The sequence below is a fragment of the Sphaeramia orbicularis genome, chromosome 12 (assembly GCF_902148855.1).
Source record: "Sphaeramia orbicularis chromosome 12, fSphaOr1.1, whole genome shotgun sequence".
Lineage (NCBI taxonomy): Eukaryota > Metazoa > Chordata > Actinopteri > Kurtiformes > Apogonidae > Sphaeramia > Sphaeramia orbicularis.
In genome coordinates this window covers 51,407,722-51,427,821 of record NC_043968.1, presented here as the reverse complement: position 1 = coordinate 51,427,821, position 20,100 = coordinate 51,407,722, and the positions used below count along the sequence as shown (strand labels likewise).

General features: G+C 35.8%; 3 protein-coding genes across 3 annotated transcripts; all 3 read right to left on the bottom strand.

Annotated features, from left to right (window-relative positions):
- Nucleotides 1-213: 213 nt before the first annotated feature.
- Nucleotides 214-8,886, bottom strand: ambp (alpha-1-microglobulin/bikunin precursor). The gene is made up of 10 exons (XM_030148307.1): nucleotides 8,754-8,886; nucleotides 7,281-7,426; nucleotides 7,120-7,196; nucleotides 6,923-7,039; nucleotides 5,988-6,089; nucleotides 5,625-5,680; nucleotides 4,721-4,811; nucleotides 4,465-4,632; nucleotides 1,025-1,198; nucleotides 214-348 (listed from the first exon to the last, which is right to left on the bottom strand). The coding sequence occupies exons 1-10, from the start codon at nucleotides 8,871-8,873 to the stop codon at nucleotides 323-325; spliced, it is 1,077 nt and encodes a 358-aa protein (XP_030004167.1). The 5' UTR covers nucleotides 8,874-8,886; the 3' UTR covers nucleotides 214-322.
- A 719-nt stretch (nucleotides 8,887-9,605) lies between these two features.
- LOC115429101 (protein AMBP-like) lies at nucleotides 9,606-13,596 on the bottom strand. Its single transcript, XM_030148350.1, has 8 exons — nucleotides 13,477-13,596; nucleotides 13,159-13,304; nucleotides 11,859-11,935; nucleotides 11,647-11,766; nucleotides 11,455-11,556; nucleotides 10,048-10,094; nucleotides 9,789-9,843; nucleotides 9,606-9,708 (listed from the first exon to the last, which is right to left on the bottom strand). The coding sequence occupies exons 1-8, from the start codon at nucleotides 13,594-13,596 to the stop codon at nucleotides 9,704-9,706; spliced, it is 672 nt and encodes a 223-aa protein (XP_030004210.1). The 3' UTR covers nucleotides 9,606-9,703.
- A 1,021-nt stretch (nucleotides 13,597-14,617) lies between these two features.
- On the bottom strand, nucleotides 14,618-19,932 carry ptgdsa (prostaglandin D2 synthase a). Its single transcript, XM_030148308.1, has 7 exons — nucleotides 19,490-19,932; nucleotides 16,652-16,791; nucleotides 15,442-15,518; nucleotides 15,234-15,344; nucleotides 15,032-15,133; nucleotides 14,900-14,937; nucleotides 14,618-14,780 (listed from the first exon to the last, which is right to left on the bottom strand). The coding sequence occupies exons 1-6, from the start codon at nucleotides 19,583-19,585 to the stop codon at nucleotides 14,900-14,902; spliced, it is 564 nt and encodes a 187-aa protein (XP_030004168.1). The 5' UTR covers nucleotides 19,586-19,932; the 3' UTR covers nucleotides 14,618-14,780.
- Between the last annotated feature and the right edge of the window lie 168 nt (nucleotides 19,933-20,100).

The following is a 20,100-nucleotide window of genomic DNA, read 5'->3' as shown; positions in this document are numbered from 1 at the left end:
TGACTAAAAAAAAGGACTAAAAATTGATTAACACCAATAATAGACATGATTGCAATCTTTAATAAAACATCCGAGACTGTGCAGAGTGATATACAATGCTTTTAATACATCATTCTGCTTATACTGATAGTGAAAAAGATATATTAAACAAGAAATACATTTGGAACAAATAAGACTACGTAAACCTTAAGATGTTAAACTGAACATTTATTGGTTTTTTGTTGTGATATCATTTTACATCATGTGACTTTTGACTTTTGATGCTGTAGGGTATGTCTGTGTACGATGAGTTCTTACGAAGAGGAATGTTTTCTCTTCTCACTCACTTTGTTGTCAGGAGCTCTTCATCTGCAAAGGTGCAAACATCATTAAAGAAGCTTTTGTTCCCATGGGGCCTTAGAGTTTTGTAATTTCAGTTTTCTGCATGTGATGTACATATGGCAAAACTTACAATGAAGCTGACTTTGACTTGACCTTTTTGTAACTGACTTATCAAAAACATAGATGAAATTATCATTGAAGGGTTCAGAAATAGCAGATTTAATATTATGAAAAATATGTCAAGGATACTGATCTTTATTTTTTTAATCTCAAAATGATAATAATCTCCTTTAAATGCTTTTGCTGGGAAGATCTGATGTTTCATTTGTATCCAATAATCTACACACTCATCTATACTGATCTGGATGTGTCAATTGTTATTATTATTATTATTATTATTATTATTATTATTATTATTATTATTATTATTATTATTATTATTATTATTATTATTATTATTATATTTTTAACCTTTATTTAACCAGGAAGTCCTCTGAGATGAAATCTCTTTTTTGAGGTAGACCTGACCAAGAGGCACATTGCCTACTTCCGTGTAGTTTTCACACTATGCGTATAATGGCGAGCTCGGCTAACTCGAACCCAGTGCCTAAACAATACAAGTCTGTCACTGAAGATTTGATCAACGCCATTGCGTCTGTTTACATTGTACTTGTGTGGATTTTGAACGTTCTTGATATCTCACCATCTTTAACCACCCCGCAGTACTCGTCACATTCAGCCTTGGTGTAGAACTTGTTGCCATTGCCCTGGCAGTAGCCCTTTTTGTAGGGCACACACAGCCCATTGGTGGAGTCAAAGGCCCAGATAGAGGGCTGTCCTGTGCAGGGCTGGGGCACCATGGGTAGACGACACACAGCTGGAGAGACACAATATATGTTCAGATATCACAATTTCTACATTCAGTAAGTAAATAAATAAATTCATAGGTTTGGTTCTTCCATGATATACATTTTTGACATTTTGACTTCAAAGTATGAAAATCTAATCTTTTCTCCATAATGTGGCCCTCATATTCCATTGTACATTCCTGATTAACATAATCTGGATTAATGTTTGATTCTGGCCTGAGTTTTCATATTCAGTGTAGGTAAAAGTATCTCTAGTCCTCCATAGGAACTATGTACGAAATGGAAAACCTGCTTTTACCCATTTGGCTGGGTTGTTGCATTGTATTTTTTTTTGCTGTGGCAAGAATCTTGAAAGCAGCTTCTTGTTGAGCTTCTTTAACCCATAAAGACCCAAACCACCACTGGCACCCAAAAGCATCTACTGATCTAAAATGTTTAATACCTGTTGAGCCACTAATCCTAACAATATATGTTAATAATTGGTGTAAAATGCAGTTTGTCATCTTTTCATGGTCATCAGATATGACCCATGTGGATGTTCACAGGCTCCGTAGTGAATGTGGAAACACTGTTATCTTCTACAACGTTGATTCACCAGTAAAATCCATGGAGTTGGATCAATGACAGTGGATGGAGCCGCTTGTTTTATGTTTAGTTATTGGCATCTTTGCTGAAGAAGCCACTTTTTCTTCAGTTTTCTCTGTTTTGATAGAATAAACTTTGAATTTAGGGTGAGTTTTCATGAACATCTTAATTATATGTAGGAAATTAAATATAGGAAAATACATGATTTACAGTGAAAAATGTAAAATACAGAGGATAATAAAATAAATGGTGACTTAAGAAAGGAGAAATAGAGACAAAAAGTAATTTAGGAACTGCCAGAAAAGTAACACTGGGTCTTCATAGGTTAAGCAGTTTTAAGAACCCTTCCAGTGGTGTTTAATACACACGAGCTCTTTGGACCACCTTTTGCTTTAATCACAGTGCTGCTTCACTGTGGCATCCTTTATTTCAGGCACTGTTTGTGCAATGCCATTATAAATGTCACACCATACATTTCCATCCAGAGATAAATCAATTTTTACCAAGATCAAGATCTTGTATTGATGATATGACAAGTCTGTTGCTGTGTAAATTATTCTCCGTCTCATCCCAAATATTCTCAACAGGGTTCAGGTCTGGAATCTGTGGTGGCCAATCCATGTGTGAAAATGATGTCTAATGCTCCCCGAAAACACTGTTTAACAGTTTGAGCCTGATGAATCCTGGCATTGTCCAGTCTTTATGCACCCCAGCAAACTGATGGTTACTTACCTCTTTATCGGGCAAGTCACAAGAGACTATTTTTGGTAATTTCTGCACACATTCACATTACAACACAGTGACAGCAACAATTACAGTGAGGACAGTGAGTCAACAATTTCAGGTCAAATGTGGTCTACATGGTTTGTAAGGTCCACCTTAGTGCCAGTGCCAGAATAGTGCTAGTGAGTGTAACTGCTTTGTTAGGTACCATGAAGTAATTGTACTAATGTATGTAATGTTGTTCAAAGTGATATGAATGTATGCTGACAGGTGTCTAGATCTGCACTGATGTTGGACTGCTCTAAAAGTGATGATCTAATGTTCTAAAATACTCATCGGCTAAAATTTGCTTAGAGGTCGTATTTATGTCTTTGTGCATAAGAAATCAATGTAAGTGAATCCCCAAAGGAACTTTGTGTTGGTAAATGCAAGTTATGCAAATTTACAGGATTTCAGTTCTGTTGCAACATGTTGATGGTCATATGAACTATGTTTTCAGGTCAAAAATGTCCAGTTTCATCACAATTAATGCTATATTTTCATGTCACAAATGGCCAAGTTATATTTTAACTGAATTTACCTGAAAAACAAATATTCTATTCTTTTAGCCTCCCCAATTTTTCTTACAAGATTATATACTACATATCACGTTTTATTTTTACAGGTTACTGATCCATCCTGCTTATGTTACGCCAATACATACATTAAGAATGTCACACGTCACTTTTTAAATCAACAGTTTTCTAATAATAAGCATTTTTATAAAGAAATAATTCTATATTGTTCTTTACTCTTTAGTATGATGATAAACTACACAATAAATAATTATGATACTAGTTTTTGCACAGGGATCATTTGTGGAAACGGTGACATAGCTGCTGAGCATCAGTATGATGGGATCTGTAACAACCATGTCACATCCGTCCACTGCCACATTTTGTGTTTTTGTGTCAGCTGTTATTGTTTTAGATCCATAATACTAACATTTATTAATAAGAGGAGAATTAGCAATAGTAAGTATGTAAGTTTATTACTAATAAAGTACTGGTAGTGACCAGCTCATCATGGGTAATGTCACGTCTGTCCACCAGCAAAAGTTTTCACATACACGTGCTATTCAAAATCCAATATTTCTGAAAATATAGCTTCCACTGTCAAATAATATCAGTAGTCTGTGCACAAATGTATTAGCATTATTTCAACACAGTTCTATGCATTTCTTACAACTTTTTTTGTTTGTTTTTTTTTACAAAAATGGCCACTCATTTGTCCCCCTAAGTAAATTTTAGCCGTCATGCCTTTCACATTACATGTGTTTTTGTTGTATTTTTTATAAATACTTCTTGGATTTTGTTTTGCCACATATGGGCAAGAAACCAAATGTAGTAACTTCACTGACCTTGAGTTTCTACATAACAATACATTTTTCTTTCTTTTTTTTTTTAATTTCACAAGAGTAATATTCTTGTTATGTATGAGTGCCCTATGAAGGGTTAAGAAATAAGAAGCTACTTACTGCATCAGTGTTAACATTTTTTTTCACCTGAAACATTAATCACTGCAATAACTATCCATTGGAATGCTCTTATTTATTTACTTCCTTAAATCCAGCTAAGGATTAATTTGATTGATTGTTCATATTTCAAAACCTTAAATATTTAAATCAAGAAGTTTTCTATTTTCCTTAAAATCAATTTTCATTGTATGAGCAGTAATGGTTTCAAGTTTCCTCAATGCACTAGTTGAAGTTCTATAATAGTTCATGATGGAATACATAATATTTGTGACATCACAAATGTTAGTTGTAAACTCAAACTTTAGATGATAACAGTGTCAAAGTCTGAATTGTTCTATGTGAATTCACAGTGAAACTCAAAGCTAAGCTAAGACAGAGAGAGTCTAAAAATGTTTGGTGTTTCATGTAATGTATGGTGTAAAGAATAATAGAAGGTATATTAGTTCTCACCCTCAGTGCGACATCTCTGCAGACATTCCCTCTCATTCTCAAAGTTGTTTTGGTTGCCCAGACATCCACCAAACATAAAGACCTCACAGCTCATTGAGGTGGAGTTGTAGAAGTAGCGTCTTAAAGTCCCAAAGCATGGACCTGTGTCTGGCGTTGCCTTACAGGCCTCTTCAGGGAGAAGGAGGAGAAAAGATACTATGAGAAAATAGTGACAGCATCAGAATCAGACCATCTGTGAGCCTGGAGGATCTCATACCTGTTCCATTGAACAGAGGTGTGTCGTCACCAGAGCCCTCCACCTCCTCTGCAGGACCTTTAAGAGTCGGAACCACATACCTCCTCACCCTCTGTAACAAAGTGAGAGACACACTCACTGATAAAACACCACAGGCACCCAGTATTTGTAACATTCACTATCAAGTTAAACACTCGAATGGATTTTTCTCTGTATTATTCTCATTTATATCGACTATTTGCATGCATGATCTATATAATGGGCTGAGATTTTAGATTCTAGGGTTTTAAGATTCTCCTGAGACCCAGGAAAGTAAAGTTTGAGGGTTTTTTTTAAATGAAGCAGTGAGACTCTTGTCCGCTGAGTGCACTTTATTCTGCTCCATACTGTCCCCACTGTGGGACAATAAAGGCAATATTACTTATCTTATCTTATCTTATCTTATCTTATCTTATCTTATCTTATCTTATCTTATCTTATCTTATCTTATCTTATCTTATCTTATCTGACTCAAATTCTTAAAATTTGTGAACATCAAACATTGTGCTCTTCTTTGTTTTGAGACTATATTAGGCTACATTTTACAGAAGAAATACTAATAAACAAAGTCAAACGTGTCCAATCTCACAATGAAAACAATAATAGGGGTCATTTAGTGAAAGGGCTGAAAACATCTATAGTTTATTCATTTTCAAACCATTGTTCATCACCCTCTTGTGACTGTATAAATAAATGCATGGAGCACCAAAAAGGAGCATGGGCCAAATTATATTATTAGGTAATAATCCTCTGAAGGGGGCAGCTGGGGATGGCATAGCATACTTTATGTAGGACAAAATTTTCAGGATATGTTTGTAAAAGGAAAATAAAATTGTATGAAAGCACATTTTTAATTACATCAGTTAAAAAAGGGTACTGAAAATACCTGAAGTGTGGGCTGAGTGGGCGGTTCTTCCACCTGCTCTCCAGGAACACAATCACCTGCAATGATGATGATGATGATGATGATTATAATTATTCTAATTCTTCTTCTTATTATTATTATTATAACACCATAATAAATGTCAAAACTTTCATTTTTAAGAAGTTGGAGTCAAAGCCAAAAAACTCAAATCAATTCATTAAAGAACTGTTGCAGAATAGTCACAAAGTCATGCTTATTGTGAGTCACTAAAGACACAGTAAGAGCAAACATTCAAATACACTAATATAGAGCCAACCTGTAATTTTTCTTTTCATCTTTCATTGAAGTTGTGTGTCAGTGTGTGTTTGCTTGTCTTTGTTGTACCTTTGTTCTGTTTAATGGTGATATTTTCATCAGTCAGTCCTTGCTGTCTGGCCAGTGTCTTAAAGTCCTCTAAAATAGTTGGTCTCACATCCATGGTACGACCTGAAGAGAACAAAGATAAAACAGACATTAGCTAACTCCATAAGGATGCCTTCGTATTTACCTGATGATGATGCATTTAATCAAGCCTACTAGCAGACACAGTTCAATCCACTTGTATAAAGAAATTGTATACAATTGTAAATTATAGTGGGCTGTATATTTTATCTACATTGGTTTATGATTCATATGCAGTGCGTTATGATGTATAATTATACATGATAATTATCATATTGGTTGATATAAACATATATACATGTTGTATTAAAATAATTTAATATAGTTTGTGTGTTGTATTGTAATGAGCTGAATAAGGGGTAGGAATGAATAAGCTTTTGCTTTAGTCAACCTTTTTGAACATATCATGGAAATTATATAAAAAATTATTTATATTATTCTACATGGTAAAAATAAAGATTTCATTCATTCATTCATTCATTCATTCATTCATTCATGTTCATCATTTGTTTTGAAGTTACCTGTAGTGGAGTCCATACAGTTTTACTATCAGTATCGTCTATTGATACCTACTGAGTATGGACAGGTTTTATTTCAGAAAGGAATGAGCAACGAGTGTAAACATCAGTTCTGAAATTTCTATGTTCCAAACTGCAGTCAGGAATTCCCATAATACATAATAACTTGAGAAATGAAAAGAAAATATATTCTCAGTAGAATCTCTGATAGAATCTGGATCTTGATCTAAATTCAAACCATGTTCCTGACGATATGTAAGAGACCTACACTGGGTAACATCTACAAGTTAAAATGTGCTGTAAATTTCTATCCACAACTGCAGACAGACAGACAGACAGACATGGTTGGTTGTGACTCACTGTAAAGCTTGACTGAGGTGGTCTCGTCTCCTAATCCTCTGGTTTTTTTCATTATCATGATCGCATACTCTTTGTAGTTTGTGTGTACCACATAGGCATCCACATCAGCATTCCATTCTGGATAAAGATCAACACACGGTGAATCTGGGTAATATTAAAGAGCTGTTCACAGAAATAATAAGGAAAGAGAGATGTACTTGCGACATGGTAGAAAAATCGTCCTGGTGTTGACGTCAGCTCATAATCTCCAGACATCTGATGACATGTGCCTTGTCTGCACACAGAATGTACCATTTTCCCTGTTATCTCATCTCATACTAGGATTAGCTTCACTGATCACTATCATTTATGAACAAACCTGAGTACAGATCGTGTCATCTTGAGTTTGTTTTCAGTGGTACTTGTCGCCAGATCCAGTTTACCGATGGCTGCTTCTCCTCTGGGAGTCTGATGCGCATGGGAACATTTTTTTCCCACAGCAATATCATGCCATGTTCCCAAAAACTAACAGGAAGAGACAGCATACTATGAAAAGCTTGTTGTTTAAGAGATACAGAATGGGAATCAATGGCATGCAATATTTAATGTGAATTCATGTGCCTCTAGGAAACTGCAACTGGTACTTTCAATCCCAGACTGCCTTCACGTGTTAATTTTTTTCTGGACTTTTTAGGAAATGTGCACATTTGTATTTCAGAGGTTCACCTTCTGCTACTGAATGAAATATTTTATCTCTAATTTTAGTGATTAATCGCCATGCAGTGCTTGAGTCTAATTTGCCCCAGTATGACTTTTAACCTCCTGAGACCCAGGAAATGTCAGCAAAGTACAAGCTTTTTTTTTTTTTTTTTTTTTTAAATTTAATAAGTGCCTATATTGGAAACATCATGATGCAACAGTTTTTTCAGATGCAGTTTTTAAATTTTTTATGAAATGTCCTTTGTGGTGGACAGTTTTCTTCTTCTTTTTTGTATAAAGTTGTGAAACTCTTGTGCGTAAATGTGGACAGAAAACCCATAGCTGGGTCAATAAAAACAACTTAGCTTGAAATGTGAAGACTTTTGTGTGCAAAAATGCAAGTGTACAAAAACCTATTATCTTTTGGTGAAGGTGTTTTGAGACAGATTTGACCTTTATCTGTTGAAATGGACTCTAAATGGATGAGTGTGGGTCAAATAAATGATTATGGTGGTTCCAGGGAATTTTGAAACTGGAAAACTGACCCAACTATCCCTAAATGATGTAAAATCATCAAATATAAGCAAATGAAAATATGTCAAACAGTTAAGCATTGTGCAGTTAAAATAACAGATAGAAACAATGTTAGATGTTACTAACTGAAATGTAATTAAGATTATATAATAATACCCACTGTTCCAAAATGCTTTGCAGTTTCAATAAAAATCTTCATGACTCATGAACACAGCTTACATCTTAGTTAAAATAGACAACGGTATTATGTGAAAGTATTGACTTTACTCCATAGACAAGTAAAGTAATACCTAAAAAATACACTTGTACTGCTCCTAAAACATTGATTAAGGATTTATCATCCATTTATTTATGTCATAGGGTATATCTAAACATCCTATTATAGAGCTGTGGTTCAGACACTTGCTTTGGCTGATTCTTGAACTGGGTCATAACTAAGTCATTCCATGCTACTACAATATTTGAGGCTTAAGGGTAGAACAAAGCAGAAACAAGAAAACATGGAGTTCCATATCTTTTTGTCCTCTTTCCTTTGTCACATGCTCTAGGATTAAATCCAAAAGTGCAAAATATTGGAATGATTGAATAAAATGCAAAGCAGCTCCACTCTGCATCTTACCTGAGTTAGATCAAAGTTCTCCTGTGTTGGAAAAAGAGGATCTGAGAGTACTGGGAGCCCCTGCAGGGTCCCAGTCCAACCCAGGACCAGCAGAGACCCCAGAATCATCACTTTGTACATCCTGTCAGCTCTGTCCGCCTGTCTCTGAGGCACTCAGGAAACACAGTCTGTCAGTCTGCCACCCCTGCCAACCTTTCAAAAGCAGGACCAGGCATTGACCTTTGTTTTGTGTGCTGTGACCATTGTGTACTCACTCCCACATGTTAAAAACAAACAAGAGTAAAGTTCTTCTTCTCTGTCTCTTTTCCCCCCTCTAGGCTGGAATATTTCTATGGCAGTTGACCATAGAAACACTGGACTTCAACAAATCAATACAGGCCATCACCAGACAGATTAATGAGTAACAAGTGTACGATGGTTCACTAAGTAATATCATGCATTTAAATGCATTTGTATCAGGAATATGGAGAGAATATCAGCCATGTCATGCTCATATACTTTACTGGATCAACAACTTAAAGATAAAACACTGAAACATTTATTGACACAAAAAGCTCTTAAGTGTACATTCCACATTTTATTTTGTTGTCCTAGTGACATTCCCTGAAGGCAGGCAACAGGCAAATGGGCATTTCAGTTATTCTACAAACTGCACTGTGGGCTAATTGGAATAAAAATACTGTGCCTTACTAATGTGATTATCAGCATGAAAAAATATGTCAGCTTTGAAAAGTTTGACAAAGTATCATTTATCATCACCGTCTATCTCATTTTTGAGTGTTTTACCCAATCACAAATACACAATATGATGAAAAAGTGACCCTGTTACAGATCTTATTAATATGTAACCACAGAAAATCAGTATTTAAATAAGGTTGCATTATCTATGACTGTTCACTGACATTGATTAATCAAGTGGGGAGGGTTGTTGTGATGATCTTCATTTGGATTCACCCTGCAAACAAAGACACATTGCTCAATTTAAAGTTTGTTTTTCTGTCATAATTAATATGGGCATGTGAGCACTTCTTTCACCTGATATTGCAGTGTCTTCTACAGCCAAAGGTGACATCACATGTCTTTTTGACTTCTTGGGATTGCACAGACACAGCAAAAAAAACAAACAAAACAAAACAAAACATATACTAATTTTTATTGAATACAAAACTTATTTTCAGTAAAATGTAATCATTTATTTATTTATTACTTATTTAGCAGGGACAGAGAATAATACATACAATACTTAAATGTATACATAAATATATATTTTACACTGGTACATCATTGTACATACCTGTAGGGGAACATTGGCTGTCATGTGCTCACCTTGAGCACATTCACCTGTGGAGAAAAAAAGAGATTCAACATGGATCATGATGAGAAAATGTATGTTTTGGAAAAAAAATAAACAAACAAAAAAAATAACAACAAAAAAATGTACTTTCCAACAGCTGGCATAAATTTTAAAATGTCCATCTGGTATTAATTATTTGTTTTTAGATTTGTGAAAGTTACATAATTACTGAAATAATAATAAAAATTAAAAAAACAAAAAGCAAATACAAATCAAATGATATAAAGCCTTACATTTTTTAATAAATTAGACTCCTTTTCAGATGCTTTTTAAATAATGATAAAGAAGATGTTCAGGATGTAGATTATTCCAACGACGTGGTCCATGATATTTCAAAGAATACTGGCTGACAGAGGTTCGGCAGTACAGAAGATAAAATTTGCTTGAGTATCATGTAGGACAATTGTGTAAAACAGAAAACAACATAAAGAAGTTCTGGAAAAACTTTAGGAAGGACGTGAGATAAGTGAACATATTTGTACATGAACACACAGGTCTGGTAAACATTCACATCAAAAGGTGAGAGAAATTTGAATTTTTTGAGGAGAGGAGCAGATGAGTCGAGTCCCTTAGAAAAGCTGATCATTCTTAAAAATTTGTTTTGAATTAGGAAGATCTTACTGAGATAAGTGGGAGAGGTTGCCACCCAAACAGTATTGCAATAAATATGGATAAATTATGCAATAATAAAAAATCAATCTGAAACCATCTAGAAACAGATGATAGTTCCGCATTTGCTTCTCTGATCAGTGTATTGGAATTTTCATATGATATAACCAAACATGTGTCATTAGCAAATAAGGGAGGCAGTACATTTTTACATACCATAGGAAGATCATTCATGTAAATCAAAAAAAGGAGAGGCCCAAGAATCGAACCCTGAAGAACCCCACATATTATCTTAGCTCTATTTGAATTATGTTTATTGAATAATACATACTGTTCTCTATCATTTAGATAATCTCATAACCATGTCAAGGCAGCATCATGAAATCCATATTTCTGTAATTTTGTAATAAGGATGTGATGATTAACTGTATCAAATGCTTTGGATAAGTCTAAAAATATACCAAGAGATATTTTTTGTTATCTAGGTCTGTAGAGATTTTATGAACAAACTGTAGAAGGGCCATTTCTGTTGACATGTTTTCTCTAAAGCCATATTGATGGTAATATATTAGTTCCGTCCAACTGTTTTATTATTACTAGCTTCTCTGTTACTTTAGAAAAATAAATGATTTTATAAATATACAAAACCAAGCAGCAGAGGAACACATTTACAATATGTTTTAACATGATAACATAATGTGTAGTTCTTAATCAGCGTAAGTGTGTTTGTTTTTGTACCTTTGTCCTGATTCATGATTATTGTGTTATCATCAATTCCTTGTTGTCGGACCAGTGTTTTGAAGTCCTCCAGTACAGTTGGACTCACATCCTTGGACCGACCTAAAGAAGACCACATTTACATTGTAAAGTCTACCTTGATTATAGAAGTGGAATTAAGGAAAAGCTGTTATTAAAAGACTTTTCACTCACTATGAAGCTTAACTATGGTTGTTTTATTTCCAGAGGATATTTCAGTGCTCAGCAGAATCATCAGTGCATACTCATCATAGTTGGTTTGAACCACAAAAGCATCAACATCTACTCCGAGCCCTGACAGGAGGACAGTATCAACAAAACACATATTTATTATTAACACACTTAACTGAATCATTGTTACTGTGACATGACTGTGAGAGACTGACTGGCAATGTGGTAGAAAAATCGTCCTGGAGTGTCTGTCAGACTGTAATCAGTCAGTGTCTTCTTACATAAGCCATTTCTATATCAGAGAAAGACAGAAGTCATATTCAGTGTAGAATAATACATAACATAACATAACACAACATAACATAACATAACATAACATAACATAACATAACATAACATAACATAACATGCATAGCAAGCATTGCATAGCATAGCATAGCATAGCATAGCATAGCATAGCATAGCATAGCATAGCAGTGCATTGCATAGCACAGCACAGCACTGCACTGCATTGCATTGTAAAGCATAGCATTGCATAGCATGGCATTGCATAGCACAGCACAGCACAGCACTGCACTGCACTGCATTGCATTGTAAAGCATAGCATTGCATAGCATGGCATTGCATAGCACAGCACAGCACAGCACAGCACTGCACTGCACTGCATTGCATTGTAAAGCATAGCATTGCATAGCATGGCATTGCATAGCATAGCACAACACTGCACTGCATTGCACTGTATAGCATTGCATAGCATTGCATAGCATAGCATAGCATAGCACAGCACAGCACAGCACAGCACAGCACAGCACAACATAACATAGCAGTGTGCTCTTTTGTGACATCTATGTGTGAAGTTATGGATCATAACTAGGTGAATACCTCCACTCCCTCTCTTTAGTGGCTGCAAAATAATCTCCAGTGTTTTTCCAATCCAGACTCAATAGTTAAGGGGACAATAAATCTGCTTTATATTTATATTTATTTATATTTTATATTAATATTTGCAACACAACATGGCAGACTGTGAAGTTAACCTACACCCTCTGCAGATGTTTAGAGCTTTAAGACCAACTTCCTCAACTGGTGGGCCCAAAAGTGGTCATGATGGTGTTACACTTTTGTTTAGAAGGACATGTGTAAAAGACATGGGCTGGCTGCTGTAATAGTAAAGCTAAAATTTGACTGAAAGGTGGCAGGATAAGTATACATTGTCATTTGTAGACAAAATGTTGCATCGATATGTCTTTGAATGTGTTAATTAAGAAAAGAGCTCATCATAGCTGGTGGGCTCATCTGTATGTTTGAAAAGTACACATTCTGGGTGCAAATTGTATGAAAATGGTTCCCAAAGTGAAATGATGAGAACCACTTTTCTTTATATCCTCATGCAGTATTCTCTTAAAATACATGTGACATTACATGGGATATGATTTTACAGAGAACATGTTTAACACATCTTTAAGTTCATTAAACACGGAGCTGCCCCTCATATGGTCTGTATGTTAATCTGACCTGAACAAAGAGGCTGTCATTGTGACGTTACTCTCTGAAGTTACATGTTGCATCTCCAGTGCAACAATAACAGGGTTTCCTGTCTTACGCTGCATGTAGTGTGGGCAGTTGGAAACCACTGCCACCTCGTACCATTTTCCCAGGAACTGCAAGGGACAGTGAAAGATTTGCTCTGAATCTGAAATAAATACATTATTAAAGCATTTGTATCTATGATAAACTTTACATGTGTGCTTGAGAAATATGACTGACAGATGGAGGACAGATGTCTCAATGAAAGAAATTTGCATTTGTTTTAAATAAAACAATAAAGCTCACCCGTTCTAAATCAAAGTTGTCCTGTGTTGGAATAAGAGTTTCTGGGAGTACAGGGGCCCCATGGAGGGCCCAGGCCCACTCCAAGACCAGCAGAGAAACCAGACTCACTGTTTTTTGCATCCTGTCAGCCTGACTGTGTACTCTATTCCCTTGAACAACCCTCCTTCCAGTCTTTTCCAGCCTCTCTGGGTCAAACTGACAGCTATTTGGAACATCTGTGCCACAACAGTAGAAAAACTGCACAGCTGAAAGAGTAAAGGTCTGGTTTTCTCTTTACTTTTCTCTGGACTTCAATCAATCAATACATGTCAGATAATAATTAGTAAAGAAAAGTAGCGCTGCCATGCACCACAGTGTATTTTTGGTTCCAACCACTGGGTGATGCCAAAGTAAAAAAAAAAAAATTCTATCTTTTAGTTCTAATCTTTTTCCCAGGACCCTCAGACTTGGACCAGGAGTCTCTCAGAGCTGATAGAGGTGAAAACTGTTAAGAGGCCATGTTCTCCTCTTTTCCATTCTGATCTGGGCTCCTTCCATATGTGGTCCTTCAGTTCAGATACAAATCTGATCTTTCCCAGTGTGATCTAAACAAACAAAATAATTCATCTGACTTTTATATCATTTTAGATTGACACGTCACAATTTGCTGGAGGGAATTACACCATGAAATATTTAGTAAGTTCAAGCTTAAACATCTGCAGCACTAAAATGCAGTGTACATAGGAATGCCTTAGTAATATTAATCTAAAAACATCATATATAGTAGTTTAACACTGACAGTGACCATTTTACAGCACAAAAACTTATTGACTTTCATACTTTATCAATATTTGACCGGTAATGCTCACACTTACAGAGATTTTGGATCACAGAAACTTGTAGTGAAGTGTTTTTAGTGTGCATTAGTACCTTTATTTGTAAGTATTGTGAGTACTGTACTGAAAAAAATGATTAACATGTCAAGTACTGCTACATTTATGCATGTGTCATAACGAGTTCACACTGGTATTGGCCACATTTCAAAAAAATAATGTGACCACCTGAATAAATAAATCAATAAATGAAAGTCTATCATTTTATTATTTAGATCGATACTAAGATTTTAAACACATGAATGACAACATTTACACACACACACAGGCTTGGGGTAAATATGTTTATTTGATTATGTCAAAACTGTAGAGTAGACAAACTATGAACATTTACAGTTGAATTAGAATTTCATAGTTTGTTTTAATAAAGTGAACAAAACAGCTTAGAGATGGAGAAATAGATTATATTTTGGTACACTCATTACTGGAAACCTAGAGGGAAGAACAGACATTCATATGGATTATTTATACATTTAGGAAATATTTGTCTGAGCAACATTATGCACAGTATACTTCTCCTTCTTATAGATAAAAATAAGAACTAGACTCACTCAACGTCCTGCTGGTGTTGGTGATGGTGGGCAATTGTCTGTTGGGAAGAAAACATTAAAGTAGTAAAGCTGAAAGTTTGATGTAACACATAGCTCATCTTGTGTTTGTGCATTTGTTTAGAAATGTATCACCTGCTGGAGGAGGTGTTAGAATAGACTCTCTGGACAAATGACGAGACAGGGCGAAGGCTTTGTACTTCTGGATGATTTCGTTGCTCACTCTTTGAGCACGACCTGCAAACCAGTGCAGAGACAGACAGGTGATGACAAACTCTGATGAGACTCTAAAATATAAACCTCACATGTTCAGATGAAATGTAAAACTGTGTCTCACCGTAGAGAGCCACCTGTGTGTACTCTCTGTTGAAAACCTTGTGTTTGAGGACAATAGCGTATTCATTGTAGTTTGTCTCCACCACTGTGATGTCCTTCACTATGTTGGAGCCTGAGAGAAAACACAACCGAGCACTCAGCAAAGACAGCGGTACGAGGATTTAATTAAGTATGTTTTGCAGTTTTGACAGAAGTGTGTGAACATGTACGTGTGCTGAAGTAGGTGAATGCTCCAGGTACGGTGGTCCTCTCATAGTGGTACATCTTGGTCACGCATCCAGCAGGTCTGAAACATGCAGATGAAACACAAACTATATTTACTAGTCTTTTTTGCTTCTCCCATATTCCTTTACTTTGCCTCTGTCCTTGATGAGCTCCTGATGTGTTTATAAATGTCTACATTTCACATTTTTGAGCCAGTAAAGTCCTGATAGCTGACTTTTTTGGCTTTTTTGCTGTTATATTGTGCGCGAAGTGTATATATGTTTCACTGCATTACACTGAACAAACACTTTACAGATTAATTTGCTGATTTTATTCACTAGCGGCATTGTACCCGTGGTGCCATTGTTTGATAGCGCCCTCCCGTGCTGCAACATCGGGACATCGATCAGACACACACATGTCGGATAAACACACGCCGGACACAGAAACATCCATTATAGTAGGATGTACTCTTTTAGACAAGAACCATCTTTGTGCATGTGTTCTGTTCATGTGTAGTTTTTTTTTTTTTTTCCTAAATGATACATCACACTCAAACACACCTTTTTTACAATAAAAACATTACAGTGTTGAATATTTCATTAGGTTTACTAGCAGCATTGTACCCGTTGTGCCATTGTACGATAGCGCCCTCTCGTGGTGCAACAGCGGCATTGCACCCGTACGCCCTCCCATGCTGCAACATCCGGACATCGATCGGACACACACGCACCGGACACAGAAACATCCATTATAGTAGGATTCTTATTCAGTATTTCAGGGTGGTTTTTGGTGTCAGTTTAAGTAATTTCTAGTACAGTTTTAGTTTAATTTTGTTAATTTTACAAGTATGAATAACTCGTGAAGTTTTTCCTGGTAATTATGAGGAAAGTCTTGATGTGTAGAAGTTGAAGTAGAAGCTATTTTATTATATTACATTATTCTAAAAAGCCATTTAGTTTAAATTGCAATAGGAAGAGGTAAAATGAATCTATTTCACCTGCATTTGTACTTCACTTCAGTCATTATTGCAGTATTAGATGTACTTTTTATTGTGTTTTCATGTTTTTGCTAATTATAGTTAATACAGTTCATTATTTTTTCAGTGATAGCTTTTATTTTAGTCTTTCTTTCTTAACCATACTACCCCAGCTATGTAGTAAAGGTCCATGAATGTGCTCACACCAATGTACAAACACACACAAAGACACTCACGTTAATTCCCACATAGTGAGGTTAACATTTCCATTTGGCAGTGCTGTGACGATGCCCATGGAGGCCTTCAGCTTGCTTCTGAAGGGGACAAATCCTGGAGAGTCATAGGCCAGGCCCACACGGTACCATTTCCCTGCAAACTAAAAGACACATTCACATAGATTAAGTTCAGCTTTGTTACCTTACTTTGTAATCATTAAGTCAATCAAATAAAATCCCCAGGCACAGAGCTTTTATTAAATTATGAAGCTGTTAATACTTGGGCATCGTGCCTGTACATTTCAACCTGACAGTCTTCATCAGGACATGTGAAAACAGGTGAAAGCTCACAGTGGGATGAAGGCAGGACTCAGCTGCCAAACAATCAGAATAATGATGGATAATTGTCACAGGGACAGCCAAGAAGGGAAATTTACTGAGCTGGTAATAATTATAGCCATGGGCTTTATGCTGCAAATTGAAATGTAAATAAATAAATAAATAAATAAAGGTATTTAATATCTATTCTAATTTCTGCTTGTCAAAGTGCTTAAATTCTCACCATTATGAAACAATGTCATCCAACTTCAAGCAAAGGCAAGGGCAAAGATAATATCCTTTGTGTTTGTGTTCAAGTACATTTTTAACATCCATATGACAAGGCTGAAACTCTGAGTATCATTACTGTGACATTATTGTGAAAAGAATATTGTGGAATAAATGTTTACCTTTCATGCAGTGTCTTGTGTTGAATTTATTGGAAAAATTGTGTAGTTTCAGAATATAACATCAAAAAATGTGTATCACTTGTCCTTGTGTGACTTTTTGCATGATGTTTGCTGAAAAGTGGGCAAAAATTACCCTTTTTCAGTGACAAATAATTTGAAAACCCATATTATTCCTTTTGCTGCTTGCAAATTTTCATTGAATTTGCTTACTTTTAACCTTAGAAGAGCTTATGGCATGGCCTTTTGAATGAGTATCAGTTTCAGTGATTTCAGTTCAAAGTCAATTACGTCATATCAGTCAGTTCCTCAGAAGACGTCCTGTGACAATTTTGCTTGGATTTTTTGGCTTCTAGGTAAGAATTGGACTTATAATTCTTTTTGTAGAGTTGATATTATCATAATATTATCATGTTGTGAATAAAGCATTACCCAACAATTAAGTATATTTTAATATTAGATCAGTAAAATCATTACTTTTACTTACCCTACCCCCATCAGTTTTTAGTTTGTGAAAAAAATACATACCATTGTAAAAAAAACCTTGCATTCACTCAGTTTTCAATATTCAGCCTCCAAAATTTACTCAATTATGCCCACCTACATGGGCTACAATTAATTTATATTATTTAGGCCCATTTACTTTCCTAAAGTGAGATCAAGTTTTTTTTACAACCAAATTTTCATATTCGTTTTTGAAACTGCCCACCAATTTGTTAGATTTTGACTTACTCTGTCAATGATGAAGCCAGTTTAACCAGCCAGAATCACTTTAGGAAGGCTTCTACATATCAATTTATAGTTAAACTAATAAAACAACTCTTACACATGTTATGGAGTAATGTCTAATTGGTATATATATATTTTTAAATGTCAGACTGACTGAACAGGGCTAAGATGCCAAGACGAAAGCCATCCAGGGGTGGAGGAAGGAAGGCCTCCTGGGGAGTATTATTATTTGTGTATTATGAGCAGAAGTACATGTTATGTTTGATTTTTGACGGAAATGAAATGGTTAAATCAAGTAGTGCATAGGCCAAATTTCATGTTTTTTTTGTTTCAACCTTGTGTCAATAAAGGCTCAGTGATTTGAAAACCACAAAAGATTTGGTATAAATGATTTCAGATTCAGATTCCTGAGAAAATTTGACCCTGAACTGATATATTTTCAGTCCATAACCAAGAACTTGAATTTTTGCCCTTAATGTCACTAAAATGCAACTGAAACCTTGAACCTTGTCATATAAATTTAGCGTAAACAGCCCTAACGGGAAACAAGAGGACAGTGTTTGTGCTGTGATGGGGGGAAAAAAAACCACAGTCTTGCCACATATCTATGCACGGATGCTGTAAAATGTGAATCTTAATTCCTCATAGGACAGAATTTGTTTAACCATCTGAGTACCAAAAGACTAGTGCCAAAAAGAGTAAAGAATGATAAATGACCAGACACAGCCTGCATTATTCAAGAGACAGATTTACCTTCAACTAGAGCTTCTGTAAAAGTTTCTGCTTTGTTGAGAAAAGAACAAATATTAGCATCAGTGTGATGTGACCCAAAGTAAACCTCCATAAGCAATACTTTTCTAGGTCTGAAAAATAAATTAGAAGTAATTATGATATTGTCTTAGTTTATATATTAATAATAACAATCACACTGAAGGATGTTTAAAAACTTACTGGGATAAATTCAGTCCCTTACAACATCACCAACAGGAAGCATGTACATATTCTCCTCTTCAGGATGTTTCTCATGGCATATTTGCTATGGGAAATTACAAAGTGACCTCTCTCAACCTCTCATATGTGACAAAAGCAGGAAAATAAGGGTTCACAAATGCATTAATCAGGACCATTTGTGACCAGACTGTGAGGGTACACAGGGGCTATAATTGTTTTGGGTCACCACCTCAGCAGCTGTTCTCAAACTTTGACTTTGCACCCTCATTACACGCAGTCGTGGACATATTAACAGTGATGTGCTGACTTAGAATCCCAAAGCTTAAAACAGATATTCAGAGGAATACACACAATAAATGACAACATAATGACAGCAGTCTCAAATTAATTAAGCAGTTGCCACCACTTAAAACAAATCCGAAGGTGAATGAATGTGTATGTTTACATATATTACCCTCTGTAGGTTGAAATCCTTCTGTGGCTTGACATCTGCATGCACCATCATCACGCACAGCATCGCCATGACAACAGCAACCGCAGTGGTCCTCATGGTTGTGTGGAGAAACAGAGGCGGATGGAAGAAAAAAGTTGAAACCCGATTTCTGCCAGAACCTAACACAGCTGTACGCAGTGGACAGACAGGTACAGAGTGGCAAAGCCTGTGGCAATGTTTGTTTTTCTTCTGATCCACCCACCTCGTTGTTGGCCAATCACTGCTAAGGAACTGGGAACAGAAGCCAAGTGTTGAAGATGTGTGGTGAACTGGTTCCAAAACAACCCAGACTTAGCCTTCACAACCTATAGGTAAAGAAACATGTCATACTTGTGGTTTTTTAAGATCAGCTGAAACTCATGAGGGCCTCATACGCACAGACACACTGCACTGGTTTCACAAGACTTTAACTGAAACCTCACACTGACCAAGAGGAACAAGTTCAAAGAGGTCAGCACCCTCACTATGCAAGCTGAGCTAACATATCAAGACATATGAGGACACAGCAGTGACACTTAAATGTCATTAATACATAAAGGAAAAAAAATGGTTTCACTGCTGGATTGAACTGG